General features: G+C 43.8%; 1 protein-coding gene and 1 long non-coding RNA gene across 7 annotated transcripts in view; one reads left to right on the top strand and one right to left on the bottom strand.

Annotated features, from left to right (window-relative positions):
* Positions 1–5296: 5296 nt before the first annotated feature.
* Positions 5297–5981, bottom strand: LOC132368905 (uncharacterized). Its single transcript, XR_009504181.1, has 2 exons — positions 5804–5981; positions 5297–5721 (listed from the first exon to the last, which is right to left on the bottom strand). It is a non-coding gene; the product is annotated as an uncharacterized LOC132368905 (long non-coding RNA).
* A 170-nt stretch (positions 5982–6151) lies between these two features.
* Positions 6152–18344, top strand: part of SAP130 (Sin3A associated protein 130) — a 72131-nt gene continuing 59938 nt past the window's right edge. For 2 of the 6 annotated variants that reach the window (XM_059927715.1, XM_059927713.1), the window contains exons 1-5: positions 6152–6283; positions 7916–8033; positions 14995–15230; positions 15947–16105; positions 17323–17434. In XM_059927715.1, the coding sequence (XP_059783698.1) occupies positions 7922–8033; positions 14995–15230; positions 15947–16105; positions 17323–17434 (619 nt within the window). In that variant the 5' untranslated portion in view covers positions 6152–6283; positions 7916–7921. Of the gene's footprint in view, positions 6284–6942; positions 6963–7915; positions 8034–14994; positions 15231–15946; positions 16106–17322; positions 17435–18344 lie in introns of those variants that run through there. The other 4 variants (XM_059927718.1, XM_059927714.1, XM_059927717.1 and 1 more) reach the window with 3 other exon arrangements.

The raw sequence follows: 18344 nt of genomic DNA, 5'->3' as shown, positions 1-18344 counted from the left end.
CATGACCCCCAAATAGATAAATGTTGGCAGTGGGCAGAGATTGGGTGGGGAGCCAGAACAGACAAAGTAAATTAAGTAGGGCATTCCTGCCCAAAGGACACTAAAGGTCATCAGTGAACTTAGGCTATGTGGCCCAGACATGAGCCCCATTCCCCAGGACAGCTGGGGATTCAAGGTTCCAGTCCCCCCAGTTCCCTGAAGTCTCAGAGCTGCTCCTCCTCCTCTTCGTCATTCACGGGGCTCCCTCTAGAGGCCAGAGTGTGCTACTGACACGATGGCCAAGTAGGGGCCCGCAGCACAAGGCGGATGATCTGTCCCATAAAGGGGCGGGAGGGAAGGAGATTTAGTATGGCCCTTGCCCACGCCTGGAAGGTATCATTCTTTTCTTTGCGGGAGTGTGGAATTCCCCCAGTGTTGGTCAGGTGGGTGAACCAAAATGGGAGTGCTGTGTGCTCATGGAAGACAAAGCGAGTGAAGATTCCAATTACTGTAAACTGGCACGCTCCACGCTGTGGGGAATGGACATGCTCCATATGGCCACTGACGGTGGGCAACGGAAATGTGGACCTCTTGGGTCTGGAGGGCCTTGTATGGGGCTACAAATTCAGGTCATGGGCTGGAAGTCTAAATAAGAAATGAAGCGGTGAGGGAAGTCACAAAAGTAAGCCAAACATCCTCAGGAGGTAGGAACAGGTCCACAGGGCCTGGGACTGAAGGTTTCCCATTCTGTGCTGCTGATGTTATTAGCTGGTTTTCTAATGGCCACAGGCTCCTCGGGTGGCCTTGGGTGGCCAAGACACCTTCTTCCCACTGGTCCTCAGCAGTCCAGAAGTTGTAACCCTGTGGGTCAGTTTCCTGGGCCGAGTGTCAGGGTAGGGCCACTGTCCTTGGGCTGCACTGCAAGAGCAGAGGTGTAAACACAGAGGCGGCCTTTGGGCAGGTGTCAGGTCAAAGTTAGAACCAAAGAAGTCCTCAGTGAAAAGAAACTGGTCAGAAGGAGAGTCTTGGTCATAACCAAAACAGTGGAAGTGGAAAGAAACAGATAAGAAAGGACTCAGATGAAATGTAGCAGAGGCAGGACCTGAGTCTAGAAAAATATACCTGTAGAGATTTTCTTAACCCGTTATCTGTCACAGACCCCCTTTGACAGTCTTGTGAAGCCTATGGACCCTTCTCAGAAAAATGTTCTTAAATGCATAAATACCTAGGGATCCTGGGGAAAGAAATTATATACAAACATGGTTATTATAAAAATATATTTAAAAAAACACATTTGTGCATCGTAATACATGTGCTCCTTTATTAATATATTAACTAACAAACTAATATACTTTCAATATAGGAATGGTTGCAATTTGTGTTTTGAGATAGAGTTTGTGTAATGTGATATGAAAATATACGTGATTTTAATTGGTGACAAAGTTACAAGTACTGCTAATATTACCAAAATCTGTTACTTCTATTTACAGTGGAAGGAAATGGTAATTTTCAGGTAGACATTAGTGAAAATAAACATGTACCTTCTTCCTATCCAAGTTCACACCCCTGTAAATTCTGTACACAGACTCCACTCCAGAACACTGTTCTAGAGTCATTTTCATAAGGAACCCATTTCTTTTCCTTAGCGCTCTACCCAGGAAAAGTGGAGCTATGGTTTCTCCAGGTTTGCCTAGTATAAGGTTTTAGTTCAATTGGCTTATATCAGAACTGGGAGGCAAAATCCTTCATTTCTTCCAGCTCAATGTTTTTCAAACATTTTGACCTACAACCCATAATAAGAAATGCATCTTGCTTTGAGACCCAGTGCACATACACACAAATGAAACTAAAATTTCACAAAACAATACTCTATTATATGTAGTATACGTATAGTACATAGTTTGCTAGGGCTGCCATAACAAAATATCACAGACTGTAGGGCTTAAGCAGTGGAAATTTATTTTCCCACAGTTCTGGAGAATGGAAGTCCAAGGTGAAAATGTCAGCAGGTTAGCTTACCCTTCCCCCTCCCCATATCCTCAAGTCCATTCTCTAGTAGGTCTGCGTCTTTATTCCCGTCTTGCCCCTAGGTTCTTCATGACCATTTTGTTGTTGTTGTTTTTATATTCCATATATATGTGTTAGCATACGGTATTTGTTTTTCTCTTTCTGACTTACTTCACTCTGTATGACAGACTCTAGGTCCATCCACCTCACTACAAATGACTCAATTTCGTTTCTTTTTATGGCTGAGTAATATTCCATTGTATATATGTGCCACATCTTCTTTATCCATTCATCTGTCGATGGACACTTAGGTTGCTTCCATGTCCTGGCTATTGTAAATAGAGCTGCAATGAACATTGTGGTACATGACTCTTTTTGAATTATGGTTTTCTCAGGGTATATGCCCAGTAGTGGGATTGCTGGGTCGTATGACAATCACTATTTTTTTTAACTTGCTGTAACAAGTTTAAAAAACTTGGCTCGTTAAATATCCTGAATGTGTCGAAATCATGTTTCTCTATTGTTTAAAATTTAGCTAAAAACTAAACATAACATAATACAGTCAAGGAAGTGACATCTCCTCACCTTTGCCATATTCTATTGATTAGAAGAATGTCACAGGTCCTGCCACATTCAAGGGAAAGAGATTACACAAGGTCATGAACACCAAGAGGGGGATCATGAGGGGTCATCCTAGAGTCTGTCCACCATACATACTCTGGAGGAGACAGAGTCTGAGTTTGGCCTAGGTAATAAACCAGATGAAGGTAATAAAAACAATGAATGTGAGTGAGCTCAAAAGCTTCACGTTCTTTACGCGTGTAGCTTTTAACCTATACAATAAGATTGAGATAAGTAATGGTGCTCTCATTTTACAGATGAGTTACCTGAAGGGGACTATATTTCCCTGGCTGGGGAGTTGGGCCAAGGGGAGTATCTGGACTTAGAGGAACCAAAGAGTCAGTATCATTAGACAACCCAGGCTCAGGCTGAGAACCATCCGGGTTCAGTGGCAGAGACCAAACAGAGCTTCACCCACACTTGCAGACCATCCACTGACGTTTGACTGACCACCACAGGACACTTGCATCGAGAACTTACTCTCTTTGTTGGCAGAGGGCAGTAGTTATTTGTTCTCTTGGTAACCACCCAGCAGATGTTGTGCCTGATGGTGTCTTTGTTCAATCCATCCAAACTCTCTTCTGTGCACACTATCTCCAAGAACCCAAGATACTAATAAGCCCCCGCAACTGGCAGAGGGGGCTTGAAGACCTGAGAAGTGTGGAAGGTTCACCCTGGTTGGGGTACAAGAAGGCTGTCTTCAACATGCCAAGCTCAGGGGATGGGAATCCTAAATCCTAGCAACACAACCATGGATGAAACATCTATTTTCCTTGAAGTATCCACTACATGAGGGACTAGAGACATAAGTGAATAAAGCAGAGACTGTCTCTAGTAACTAAGGAAAATTCAGATTTCATTCATGTACTACGGATGTGTTTGTGATTATACCCAGCAAACATTTATTGAATCCTTCCTGTTGATGGGAGATATAAAGATGAATAATTTTTCTCTCCGCCTAATCCAGGAAGAATACAGCGTAGATAGATTAGTGCTATAATAGAGGGACCGAAGAAGTATCCACAGAAGTATCCTGTAGGGCGGGGGGAAGGAGAGGAATTTCACGGAAGGCTTCTCGGAGAAGATAAATCATTTCCTTTGCAGTTAGGCGTTGGAGAATTGGCAGCACTCTGCTACATGTCTGCTGAAGAGTGAGGCCTATATAAGGCAAAGCTTGAGCAAAACCCTGGAAGCCAAGCTGTGTGGAGAATTGGTGGAAACTATGGTTGAGAGAGTACTCAACCATACTTGAGAGGTACGAGGGACTGAATTATTAAGGCCTTTGAACTGGGTTTAGGGGTTTGGAATAGATCTTGAAGTCATTGGAACATCATGGATGGAAAGAACAGATTCAGAGGAATGCTTTAGAAAAAGAACTCTGCGGAGGACAGGTTCAGGGTAGGAAGAGATTTGAGTGAGGCAGTGTTAGTATAATCCAGACAGGAATTAATGAAAGGTTGAGCCGAGGCTATGGAAGCAACTGGAAAGGAGGTGCAGAGGTCCATAGGGTGACTCTGGGGGATGGAAGAGTGGAAACCAACAAGAATTAAACCAAAGGCAGGGCTTCCCTGGTGGCGCAGTGGTTGAGAATCTGCCTGCCAATGCAGGGGACACGGGTTCGAGCCCTGGTCTGGGAAGATCCCACATGCCGCGGAGCAACTGGGCCCGTGAGCCACAACTACTGAGCCTGCGCGTTTGGAGCCTGTGCTCCGCAACAAGAGGCCGCGACAGTGAGAGGCCCGCGCACCGCGATGAAGAGTGGCCCCCGCTTGCCGCAACTAGAGAAAGCCCTCGCGCAGAAACGAAGACCCAACACAGCCAAAAATAAATAAATAAATGGATAAATTGAGAAAAGAAAAAAAAAAAGTTTTCTGTAAAAAAAAAAAAAAAAAAAACAAAGACAGAGAAGATGGTGATGCCATTAACCAAACCCAGAAACCAGGGGGAGGAGTACACAGGTGAGGCAAATCAATGAAGGTGTCCGATATGTTAAGTCTCAGGGGCTTGTAAGACATATTTGTGGGACTGTAGGTATACAATTCGAGAGAGAGTTATCTTGAGTTATCTTTATCACCACGCAGACAAAATACTGAGTCATTTTCGAGAACAGTATTTGAAACTGTGAGAGTGCATTAAACTAGTTAGGAAGATAGTAGAGCGCTGAGAGAGGGCTGGAGAGTGCTGTACACGTGAGAAAGAAGAAGTAGAAAGCAACTTAATAGGGACAGAAGTAGAATCAGGAGAGAGTGTGGTTCTGGTGACCAAGGGAAGAATTTTTTTTCTGAGGATAGCTGATTTACGATGTTGTGTTAGTTTCAGGTGTACAGCAAAGTGCTTCAGTTATAGACATACATATATCTATTCTTTTCCAGATTCTTTTCCCATAGGGAAGAACATTTTAAGGAGGAATTACTGTTGGTAAACTAGACAAGATGAGACCTAAGCAAGGACCACCGGGTGAGGTGAGTAGGTCACTGGCAACTTTGGGGAGCAGTTTGAGAAGAGTGGCAGAAGCAGAATGTTCTGCCTAAGGAGAAAGGAGGCTAAGGTATATCACATCAGTTACTTTTAGGGGAAATTTGAGAAGGGAAGAGTGTGAGAAAGGAAAGTGCCTGGAGGAAGGAGAGGGGGTATTTGAGACATTCTTGTAGCCACAAGCTACTCTTTTCCTAGCAAGAACACAGCACGATAGGAAGAAGGGATGCGAGCCCCATTTATTTCTTAACACAAAACTCCAGATCTAAATTACCATCAGGGAAGGGAGGAGGGGGACATCATCTCTATTGTCAGATTCAGATTTTGCTCCGGCAGCTTTGGCTAAGTCTACTGCAGCTGTACAAACTCCATCCCTCCACCCCAGACAAAACAACAAAACACCACCGCCTCCCTCCGCTTCTTCGTAATCTGGAAAAACCGAGCAGGTGCACCGTGCCGGAGTCCTGCGCCAAAGACCCCTCTCCGAGCCGGCTTTAACCCGAAGGTGCTCGGCTCCCGAGCGGGTCCGGCCTGGTGTGCAGCTCCCGACGCAGCGCGCCGGGCGCAAACCCGACAGGGTCGCTTCAGTTCCGCCCACCTGATCCTCCCACGATGCTCAGGCTTTGCGGGCCGTGGCCTCTGTGGGGACATCAAGAACAGTCAGGAAAACCCTCGGCCCAGCCTGCAGCCCCTTCGGCCCGCTGCAGTCGGCCTCCATTACCTTTTCCCGCGCCGCACCGCCCTCGGGAAAATGAAACCTTGTGCCGTCAGCTGAGGCAAAAGGGTATGAGCTTTTTACTAAGCAAAGAGAAAATGCAGAACCGACTCTACATAGCAAAGGGGTGTGTTGCCCCGGCCCGGTCGCCCGGACGCCCCGCCCAGGCCCGCCCTCTCGGCACCGGGGACTACATTTCCCAGAGGCCTCAGCGGCCCCGAGGGGCAGGCCCGTCCGCTCTCCGCTCACACTGAGCGGTGACTGGCTTCCCCGGAGGAGGGCGGGGCCTACCCCAGCCAATGGGTGAGAGGCTCGTTACGGCGGCGGAAGCAGTGGCGCTGGGCTGAGGGGTGGGGGGCAGAGTGCTAGCGCCTCGGCGGCGGCGGCGGCGGCGGGTCCGGGAGCCCGAGGACGCCGGCCCCACAGGCGGAGAGCGCACGAGAGCGAGCTCGAGGCGGCGCGGCGGCCACTCGGCGCAGCACTCAGGTAATGGCGGGACGGGCGCCTGGGAGCGGAGGGGAGGAGAGGGGAGGAGACGAGGGGGCGGGGCGGCCGAGCCGGGCTGCAGCGTCCTTCCCGCTGCGCGTCCCCGGGGAAGGGCAGCGGTCCCTCGTCTCCTGCTGCGCAAACCTGGGCTCTTTCCCGAGCTGAGCACGGAGGTTGGGCCGGCGGCAGAGGCCGGGTGTCCTGTGGCAAGGAAGGGAGAGGCGTCGGGAGGGCTGGGCTGATTCGGGCGTGGGGGCGTGGCGGGCGTGGGCCTTGGCGGGGAAGCTGAGAGGCCGGGGGAGCGCGGGCGGGCGGGCGGCCCAGGGAGTTTGGCTCCTGGAGCAGTTTAAAGTGACTCTCCACATCCGGGCCCTGCGCCCGCCGCTTTCAGACCCTGACCGAGGCGGGGCCTCCGAGCTCCCCGCCCCTTTCGCCTGCGGCGCTTGTCTGCCTCTGCCATTGGTTCAGCCTCGAGAGGTTTGGGCTGCCCCGGCGAGGCTCGCGCCTGATTGGCTGGCAGTCGGCGGGAGGGTGGGGCGGGATCTCAGCGCGCAGGCAGCGCTGGATTGGTGCGGGCCCCGCACTGACGCGCCCGGCGTGGGGCCAATGGGCGGGCGGGGGAGGTAGGGGCAGGTTCGGGGGAAGAGGACTGGAGCGCAGCGGCAGCCGGGCGGCGGGGGTGAGCGGGGCCGGCGGGGCTGGACAGCGGCGGGCCCGAGGCGCGCTGCGGCACGAGTCGTCCCCGCGACCTCGGAGCCCAGCGCTGCCACCGAGATGGGTCCTCCGCGGCACCCCCAGCCCGGCGAGGTGGAATCGGGAGGGGCGGGCGGCGGGCGGCGGCAGGTAAAGGGCACACTGGTCCCGGGGCTCCTCAGAACGCCTGCCCCCCTCCCCAGGGATGGAGTCTCAGAGACCCGGAGTGTCTGGAGACCTGTGTTCTCCGATCTCAGCGGGGGGCTTCAGGGTGGGGGCAGGATTGCGGGCGTATCGGGGATATCGGCTCCTGAGGGAAGAGTGGGGGTCGGTTTTAGGGAAAGTGGTGAAGATCTCGGTTCCCTTTGGCTCAGTGGGGCTCTGTGAAAGGGGCGGGGGAGAAATCCGTCAATGGAGGCCTGTGCAAAAAAGCGTTCGAGAATTCTTTTCGGATCAGGTCTTGATGGAAGGTTTCTGATCCCTTCTTAGGACAGGGCATCTGCCTCCGATTCCTCCTGTGACACACTGATGACAGTTCTGTTCACCTTGGTGTGAGGCTTAAGTCTTTCAAAGGCACATGCCATTTGTCATGAAACTTTACACAGAAGCATATATATTGTGTTAAGACCTGTCACGTGGATGTTATACACAATGTAGTGTCGACTTTTTCTTGTGGCAATCCACAGGTATTGGGGGGCGGTGTCATAATATCCCCCAGCACCACATAAACGATTTTACCATTAATTGAACCTGTGTACATCAAAAACTTAAACAGCTTACACCATTTCTGCACTGTATGTTGAATACAAGTATCATTTTAGATAGATGATGCTACATTTGCTTTTCTAAGGGAAGATGTAGGTACTAAAAATGCTTTACTTTCTCCTTATTGATTCTAATATCAGAATCCAGTAATGACCATATGCCTATGCACTGCAGGTGGAAATGAGTTCTCAACAGTTTCCTCGGTTAGGAACCCCCTCCACCGGGCTAAGCCAGGCTCCTTCACAGATAGCCAACAGTGGTTCTGCAGGATTGATAAACCCAGCTGCAACAGGTGAGATGTGTGATATTTTTCTATATTGCTTCCTGCTTTAAAAATATTGCCAGTTTTCTAATTTAAAAATAAGCAAATTCTTTGTGGGATTTTAGTAAATACTAGATTATCAAATTTGAAAAAAGGATATATTACAGTCCTAATTTAAATAGGGCTTTCTTTCTTCCTGTTTTAACCACTTGATTCACATGTTCAGAGTGTACATGAAACTTATAGTGAAGCACGCCTACAGGAACTATTTTTTTAAATGTATTAATGTGTTCTTATTTAATTAAGGCCCAGAGGTGTAATAATAATGCCATGAGGGAATGCAAAGGTGTGTAAGGCATAGGTCTTGCCTTTCAGGAGCTTACTGTATAGGAAAAGAGATTTTAAAAAGATGTGTATACGCACATATACGCAATTTGGTTTTTAGTTGTATACTTTTTGAATGCTGAAGATCAGTGGCCTCAGCTGGTGATGGTTTTGCCCCCCAGGGAATATTTAGCGATGTGTCCATACACTTTTAGGTGTCACAAGTAGGGGGTGCTCTTGGCATCGGATATTTAGAGGCCAGGGATGCTGCTACGTACGCACCGTTAAGCAGGACAGCCCCCAGCCCCACAGCAGAGTACCTAGTCCAGTCAGCAGTGCTGAAGTTGAGTTACTCCTTCAAGTAATTCTGTATTCTGTGTATCAAGTGGAAAGGTGGCGTTGCCAAGTGAAGTAAGGTACTCCTTTTTTTATTCCTTTCTTTACTGCCTGATTTCTATGTTCCTCATTATGGTAAATGGTACTACCATCTACTTATTGCTCAAACCAGAAACTCAGGCATGGTGTTTAATTGTTCTGTCTTTGTCTCTCACCTGTGAGCTGTGGCCTCCTTCCTATTGCTTCGCCTCCTTCCTGCCAACCTAGTTTTTGTTACAAATTTATTTTAGTTCTCTTTAGACTTGAAGTAACTTTAAGCTACTTTATTCCTCCTGCTTAATAGTAGCTGCTCATATTTTCTGAACAGATGATAAGTTCTCAATCTTCTTGACCTTGGGACTTTACACAGTCCTGTTTTGTTTTGTTTGCCACAGTCTTTCTTCTTCCTTTGCACACTTATTTATCTGGCTAACTCTTTGTTCTTCTTTGAGGTTTCCTCTCAGATGTCACTTTCTCTGGGAAGTCTTTACTGACTCCCATCATCCACTGCAACTCAAGGTCGGGCCTCCTCCTAGAATGAAGGCCAGGACTTTTCTGTCCATGCTCCTTTGTATGTGCTATCCTTGCTACAGGGTAGAGGTCAACAAATTCTTATAGAGCCACTTCAAGTTCCTGACCCCTTAACAAAGATTTTTGACAGTGTTTTATCTTTTGTATGAATTCACCGTGGAATTTTTTTTTTTTTTTTTTTTTTGGCCAAGCTGCATGGCTTGCGGGATCTTAGTTCCCCGACCAGGGATTGAATCCAGGACACAGCAGTGAAAGCGCCAAGTCCTAACCACTGGAGTGCCAGGGAATCCTCACAACAGAATAATTTAAAGGAGCATAGCTAAAGAGAATATTTTTGAACATCTATTTGCAAGAATTATACTGCTCATTAAACAGGGTATCAATTAGCAATAATTGCCCTCAGACTTTGTTGAGAAGGAAATCATTGACTTAGACCAAAATTGTCTATAATTTTACTTCTGAAATGTGTATGTTGTTTCCTTCAGTTGCTCTAAAAAGAAAATAAAAGTTTTCCTTAAGTAGTTAGATGTCTTTCTATATTTCCTGTTGCTCTTACCGGAAGAAGTAATTTGGGATTCTACGCATGTCAGGATTTCAAGTACATGTTCACCGTACAGAAGTATAGATTACAACCAGTTCTCTTAACTACTGCTTCAAGGTTCTTTACTGATAAAAATGAACAACTTCAAATACCTAGAAGGAAATGATACATAGTTGCAAAAAGAGCTTAGTGGAAAATGGTCAGTGCCTTATATCTTAAATGAAAATGTCAAAAATCAAAGTCTTCCTGGACAGATAGGTTTGGGGGAAAGTTATGAAATTGTCCAGTTCCTTTAAACTTTTAATTAGGGGAAAATCTGGGCAGTGGGGAAGGTTAACAATCAGTTGATAATGGAAAGACAGAAGTAAAACTCTTTATTCACAAGCATCACGTATACAGAAAATACTAAATGTTTTTTAAAAGCTGTTAGAACTAATAAGTGAAATTACTAAAGGTTGCAGGATAAAAGTTCAGTGTACAGAAATCAATTATATTTCTAAATACTAGTAATGAATAGTGAAATTTTAAAAATGTCATTTACAGTAGCATTAAAAAAAAAAAAACCCACAAAATACTTAGGAATAAGTTAACAAAATATGTGTATGACCTGGGATTAGAAAACTATGTAAAACATTGCCGAGAGAAGTTAAAGACCTAGATAAATGAAAAGATCTTTCACGTTCATGGATTGGAAAACTCAGTATTTTCCTTAACCCAAAGGGATCTGTAGATTCAAATGAATCTTAATCAAATTCACATCAGGTACTTTTCTAAAAATTGAATCTAAAATTGAATCTAAAATTTATGTGAAAACCAAAGGACCTAGAATAGCCAAAGCAATTTAGACAAAAAAGAAGAAGAAAGTTGGGGGACTCCACTGCCTTACTTCAAGACTTGGTATAAAGCTGCACTAATCAAGACAATGTGGTATTAGCATAAATCACTGGATCATTGGTACAAACTAGAGGATCCAGAAATAGACCCACACATAATGGTCAATTGATTTTTGATAGAAGTACATAGATAATTCAATAGGGGAATGATAGTCTTTTTAACAAAATAGTGCCAGAACACCAGAATATCCATATGAAAAAAATAAACCTTGACCTTTACTTCCACTATGCACATAAATTAACTCGAAATGTATAATTATGGACCTAAATATAAAACTTAAAATTTCTAAAAGAAAATATAGGAGAAACTGTTTGTTACCTTAGAGTAAGTAAAAATTGCTTAGGGCACAAAAAACACTGATTAAAAGGAAGCAACTAATACACTGTACTTCATCAACATTAAAAATGACTGCTCTGCAAAAGACACTGTTAGTAAAATAAAAAGGCAAGCCACCAAATGGGAGAAGACATTTGTGATAAATGTGTCAGCAAAGGACTTACATCTGGAATACATAAAAAACTTGTAACTCAATAGCAAAAAAGGCAAACAACTTGTTTTTTTGTTGTTAGTTTGTTTGTTTTTAAGGGACGAAATATGTGAATAGACACTTTACCAAAGATGCTATATAAAGGCCAGATAAACACAAAAGATATTCAACTGTATTACTCCTCAGGACAATGCAAATTAAAACCACAGTGAGGAACTACTATACACCCACTAGAATGACTAAAACAAAAAGACTGACAATACCGAGTTTTGACGTGTTTGTCGAGCAAGCAGAACCCATGCATTGGTGGGAATGCAAAGTAATCTAGCCACTTTGGTAAGCAGTTTGGCACAGTATGTTAAAACATTTAACGTAAGCTTACCGTACAACCCAGCTGTCTCGTTCCTAGGTATTTACCCAAGATAAATGAAAATGTGTGTCATACATACAGTGACTTCTCCTTCAGTGTTCATAGAAGCATTATTCATAATAGCCAAACCCTGGAAAGAACCCAGATTTTACCAACTGGTGACTGGATAAGCAAAGTTTGGTTTAATCCGTACAGTAGAATACTACTCAATGGTAAAAAGAAGCAAACTAGCATTATACACAGTAACGTGGATGAATGTCAAAAGCATTTTACTGAGAGAAAGAAGCCAGACCCAAAGGACCACATACTGTGTGGTTCTATTTCTATGAAATTCCAGAAAAGACAAAGCAGTGGTGGTAGAACCATCAATAGATCAGTGGTTTCTAAGGAGTAGGGGTGGGAGGGAGGGAAATGACTGCAAAGGGGCATTGAATGAACTTGTTAGAGTAAGGGAAATGTTCCATGTCATGATTGTGTTGTGATTACAGTACTGAATACATTTGTGAAAATTTAGTTTTATACAAAAAATTAGTAGACTTTATATGTAACTTTTACCTCAGTTAATAATAAAGCTGATTGATTAAAAAATGGATAAGATATGAACATATACTTCACAAAGGAAGATGTATATGAATGGCCTATGGTCACATAAAAAGAAGTTCAACATTACCAGTCAGCATGGAAATGTTAATTAAAACCACAATGAGATACCCAGTACACACCCACTAGAATATCTGTGTGTCAAGAATCCGTGAGGATGAGGAACAACTGGACCGCTAATGCACTGCCAGTGGGAACATGAGATAATACAACCACTTTGCAAAGTACTTTGGCAGTTTCATATAAAGTTTACCATTTGACCCAGCCATTCTGCTCCTAACTTGTTGGTGAGAATGTAAAAAAAAAAAAAATCATTGAACTCTCTTTAGAATAGCCATTTTATTGTACGCAAATTATACCTCGATAAAGTGGTTTTAAAAATCAAAATTTTTTAAAAATCTGAATGACCTAGGAGAAGGGTCAATGTATAGCAGAATATAAAATATATTAATCCTTTCTCCCAGCACTTTTTTCCTCCAAGAGAAAATTTCTGATTTTTTTTCCTGAGGAGATCATTGAACAAGGACTCAGAGTACATATGGATATTGATTCTAGAGTTGTAGACAATAGCAAAAATTTGGAAATAACCTAAAAGCTCATCAATGATATAATGGTTTAAAAAGGTATAGTACATCTATTCAATAGAATTTCATTTAGCACTTTTGAAATAATGCGGTGTATATTCTATATTACTTAGCAATTCCACTCTTAGGTGGAATCCAATAGAAATGGTAATGTTCACCAAAAGACATACACATGAATATTACTAGCATTCCTATTCATAATAGTAAAAAAAACTGAAAACTAACTGGGAGTAAAATGGATAATTTGTAATTTATTCACGCAATGGCATACTGTACTGAGAATGAAAGAGCTACGGCTACATGCAGTAACACGCACAGATCTCATACCTGTAAGTGAGAGAGACCAGAACCGGGTACATTTGTTACGAGTGTGTTTATATAAGTTCAAAAACAGACAACGGTAGCCTGTAGCTTTAGAGGTTAGCACAGTGAGTGTCACTGGGAGGGAGAGCGACTGGAATCAGGCTGAGCAGGGGCTTATGGGAACCAGTAGCGTTCTGCTTGTTGATCAGGGGCTGGTAACTCACGCGTTCTCCGTTTGTAAAAGCTCACTGAGCTATACACTTGTCTTTAGGAAGGTTATAGTTAAATAAAAAGTTAAGTAAATTAAAACCCACCTAAAATTACAGAGCTGAGAAGTGTCTGACATTTTACCAAAATAGTAACTTGGTGCCTTTAGGGGATAGACTTTGGGAGCAGCTTTACTTTCTTTATAGTTTTCCAAGTAATTAAAAATTTTCACGTAAGTATAATCTTTATGTTCAGAAAAATAATGTCAGTGTTGTTTTGGGAAAATGATAGTGCAAATTAATATTTTCACAGACTCTCCTCTTTCATTACATGAGTTCCTTGATTTTTAATAAATTTTTTTTATCAGTGTGTTCTGAATTCACAGCATTTTAAAATTTATTTTTTGTTTTATTTATTTTTGGCTGCGTTGGGTCTTCCTTGCTGCGCGTGGACTTTGTCTAGTTGCGGCGAGCGGGGGCTGCTCTTCGTTGCGGTGCGCAGTCTTCTCATTGCGGTGGCTTCTCTTGTGGCAGAGCATGGGCCCTAGGCGCACGGGCTCTAGAGCGCAGGCTCAGTAGTTGTGGCGCACGGGCTTAGTTGCTCCGTGGCATGTGGGGTCTTCCCGGACCAGGGATCAAACCCGTGTTCCCAGCATTGGCAGGCGGATTCTTAACCACTGTGCCACCAGGGAAGTCCCAGTTCCTTGATTTTTTTAACTTAATTTTTAAATACGTTACATGTTGTCATGGCCCAAAATTCCAAAAGAAAAAGAGTATACACTGAAAAATATCTCTGCTTCCTGTCCCCCACTCATCCACTTTCTTTCCTTTCAGGCAACCAAGATGCTTTGCAGATATGTTATCCATATACAAATACAAATGTATTTGTATTTGTGTGTATTTTATTTACTTTTTTTCTGTTCTGTACCTTGGTATTTTCATATATTTTTTTCATAATATATATATATTATACATTTTCCCATAAGAGTACCTAAAAAGCTTTCTTGTTTTATTTTTATAGTTGCATGGGTAGCCTATTGTGTGAGTATACCATAATTTATATAACCAGTCCCCTATTGATGGACATGTAGGTTTTTCGGTTCCTTTGCTAGTATAAAAATACTGAAACAAATAACTTGTACCTGAGTCATTTTATACACATGCTGTGTATCTATAGGGTACAGTCATGCAAGTGGAATTGTTAAGTCTCAAAGGGTGCATGCATTGTAATAATGATAGAGCTTTACTTGTTCACTCTGTAGGGATTTGGACTGAGAAATTGGTTACCTTTTTTTTTTTTGGGCCGCACCACACAGCATGCAGGACCTTAGTTCCCCGAACAGGGGTCAGACCCATGCCCCCTGCAGTGGAAGCATGGATTCTTAACCACTGGACCGCCTGGGAAGTCCCCAAGTCACCTTTTTAATATTAGGTTTTTATAACTTTTTAAATATTTTAAATGAAATTGTCTTATATCTTATATTACAATTTCAAGTATTTTAGGTCATTCTAGATAGTTTTCAGGCCCTTTGTTCATAGGAGTAGGAAATTGCAGTATTTAAAACAAGTCCCATGTTCCATAGGTGTGACTTTCCAGTTTGCTATCCATCAGGGGAATTTGGTGCCCAAATTTTCCTTGTTAAGAAAATCTCACAAGGAAATGGTCAGTTTATCAACCCTGAAACTTAACTGCAAGTGCCACTCTTATATGTGCTGTTCTATTATTTGATATTGGAAGGGCATGACACGCTGTTTCACCTTTCATGTCTTCACTAGTCAACGATGAATCTAGTCGAGATGCTGAAGTCACTGCCAGGGAGCACGTGGGTTCCAGCAGCTCCCTACAGCCCCGTGAAGAGAAGCAAGAGCCTGTCGTGGTAAGGCCCTATCCACAGGTGCAGATGTTGTCTACACACCATGCTGTTGCATCGGGCACACCTGTCACAGTGACAGCCCCACCAGCACATCTGACGCCAGCAGTGCCACTCTCATTTTCGGAGGGACTTATGAAGGTAATGGAGAGGTTTAAAATTTCACATTGAACGACAGCTAAAGACTGGCTAGTATTTCTGACAGTGCTCACAGAGTCTTAGGCTGTATCCTAGGATCATAGCTTTTTCTTTTTGACCTATCAGTTCAGCGCCTCTCTGTAACTCAGAGTGCCGCTGTTCTGCAGTGCCTAGTCTCGTGCCGCTGGGCAGTTGGCATCACAGGATCTTTTCTCGTACCCATTTTGACGTTGATTTTATTTCAAGTTATGGGCATGCTAGTGTAGCTTTTATCTTGGAGTGGCACTCTTCTCCAAGGTTTTGTTTTGATAGCTTGCTAATTTGGGTGTATCAGAATATCGCCTTGTGTATTAACCATATGGATATGTGTCAGTTACTGGGAGTTTTGTTTACTTCCACCCAAACTTGGGAGGCAGCACGGTATAGAAGAAAGAATGTGGGCTGTGAGCCATACAGATCTGGGCTTTATTCCCAGTTCTAGTTTTTACTGTCTGTGTGGCTTTAAGCAAGTGACTTAGCCTTGCTTTGTATGTTTCCACATCTGTAACATGGAAATGTTAGCACTTCAATGGAAAGGCTGTGATGCTAAGAGGTAAAATACATAAGGCTTCTGGCATCTTTCCTGGCACTCCCCAGGTTTGATTTGTGTACGTATATAGAATGAAATGCATCACTAGTAAAAAGCTGTTGATATGTTTCGTGTGGTTTTCTGTTTGCAGCCGCCCCCGAAGCCCACCATGCCTAGCCGTCCCATTGCTCCTGCTCCACCTTCTACCTTGTCACTTCCCCCCAAGGTTCCAGGGCAGGTTACCGTTACCATGGAGAGTAGCATCCCTCAAGCTTCAGCCATTCCTGTGGCAACAATCAGTGGACAACAGGTTTTTTTCCTCTTAATTTGCTGATTTTCAAACTGAGATGCCAAACTGTTGATCATTATTTATTGAATGCCAGCAGTACATTAGGCACTGGACTAAATAAAAAATTAACTGGTCACTGGTATCTGCAAGGGGACGAGAGTAGAGCGGACAGAGAAGGATGGCATCGGGAGTAGGACCAGTATGCACCGTGGTCTTGTCATTTAGCCCGTACGTAGTGAGTGTCTGCTGTGTACGAGGCACCACCTGCAGTGTGAGAAGCAGATCTAGATAAGGCAGCCCGTGACCTGGAGGAGCACAGGAGTCCGGTCGTGCTGGGTTACAGGTCCAGAACTCTCGTGGGCTGAGAGCAGCCTCGCAGCAGTAGTGCTTCTCTAAGCTTATTCTCTGAGGAGAGGGATGTGTACCTCTTGGGCGACTGGCAGGTTCCCTCAGCAGCCTGCCAGTTGTGAACATTTATTTTAAAGTCTCATGTTGTAACTTAATATTTTTTTTTTTGAAATTGCAGTCCTCCTCCATAATATGTATTTGATTTATTTAAATATTTTAAATTACTTACCAATGAAAACTGAATCTCACAACTCACTCCCTTCAAGGTTTTAGGAAAAAAATGGTATTCCAAAAAGATGCACTGTGGTTTTTTTCCTTTTGTAATACTGCTGAGTCCTCCCAGAAGTGCTGGAATGTCCACCTGAGAAGCACTGGCACCAGGGTTGGGCAGGTGTGAGGAAGGGACACTTAGGGGTGAGCTGAAGAACTGACGGGGGAGTGCCCGTTGGATGCTGACTGAATTTACTTAGAAATCCTGGCTAGCATAAAGAACGCATGAGTGCAGTGGCGTGTAAAGGAAGTAGTGAGAATAGGAAAAAATAAGCTATAGGCCAAGACAAAGAAAACAAGGGTAAAAGACTAATATTGAAGATGAGAGTGTCTGAAAGTGGACAGTCAAATGTGTCATCAGTGGCAGGAATCTTAACACCTAGCTAGACTCAAGGCAGTTGACGGGTCCTCCCTGTCCTGTACCACACGCCTGCTGGCACAGGGCATCGTGCAGTGCGCTGTGAAAAGAAAACTAAATGTCCTTTCCCTTGGGGTGCTCACTATCTAAGAGGAACAACGTGACCCACATTTGGAGGCAGCTGACTTCCTAGAAGCAATGGCTAAGCACCCGTGGCTAAGACCAGGCACTTGGAAATAACGTCGCATCCTGTTTCTTGCAGGGACATCCCAGTAACCTGCATCACATCATGACCACGAACGTACAGATGTCTATCATCCGCAGCAACGCACCTGGGCCCCCTCTTCACATTGGAGCTTCTCATTTACCTCGAGGTAAAGGCTGCATGTTTTCTTCAGACTATTGAAATGCAGTGACAGGTATACGTTTGGTAGAAGATACAGTAACACAAAGCATATCCAGAATGAGCTTTTTAAAGCTGCAGGACAGCAGAAATAAACTTAGATTAATGCACATTTTTAGTGTGGCCTAATGGGTGCTTATTATAGTTGTATTGCAACACATATGTGTATGTGTATAAACTCAGAGCAATTCAAATTTTCTGTATGGTCTAAAAATTGTCCTTTATACTAAGGAACTCCTGAAAGCTGTGGTAGTGTAAATATGGGCTTCATTTTTAATAAATAAGTCACAAATGTTAATACTGAGTATTTCTGAAGTTTAGTGAAAATGCTTAGTCAAATCTTTTTATTCACATGGCAATAAGATGAATTTATTCTTCCAATTAAGTTCTGATAGGTTGTAAGGTATTCAGTTTAATGAGTTTTTTCAATTACTTGATCAGAAATTGTTACCTTCTATTGGAGAGGATAAAATTATTGTCGGCAAAATCAGGCGAACGAATACTCTCTCTCAATGTAACTTAGTGGTTCTCAGAGTGAGGTTCACAGACTGCAGGGGGATCTGTGTGAGGATGAAACTAAGACATGTGCCCTTTTGTCAGTGCTGATATTGGCACTGATGGTGCAAAGGCAGTGGTGGTTCAAGTGAACTCTCACTGGTGGTTAAACTGCTGCAGCCTTGGCTTGAATGAGGGTAATAGCAGCACCGTGCTGTGCTTCACTGCTACATACTTGCAGTTTTTAAAAAGAAAAAAAAAAAAAGCCAGTTTCATTTAAGAACACCCTTGAAGAAGCAATACAGATTATCAGTCTTACGAAATCTCAGCCCTTGAGTGCACGTTCTCTTAATTTTCTATATGATGACATGGGAAGTATACATAAA

The sequence above is a fragment of the Balaenoptera ricei genome, chromosome 7, assembly GCF_028023285.1.
Source record: "Balaenoptera ricei isolate mBalRic1 chromosome 7, mBalRic1.hap2, whole genome shotgun sequence".
In the NCBI taxonomy this organism is placed as follows: Eukaryota; Metazoa; Chordata; class Mammalia; order Artiodactyla; family Balaenopteridae; genus Balaenoptera; species Balaenoptera ricei.
Note: the sequence above shows the minus strand (reverse complement) of the source record. Positions and strands in the feature narration are given on the sequence as shown.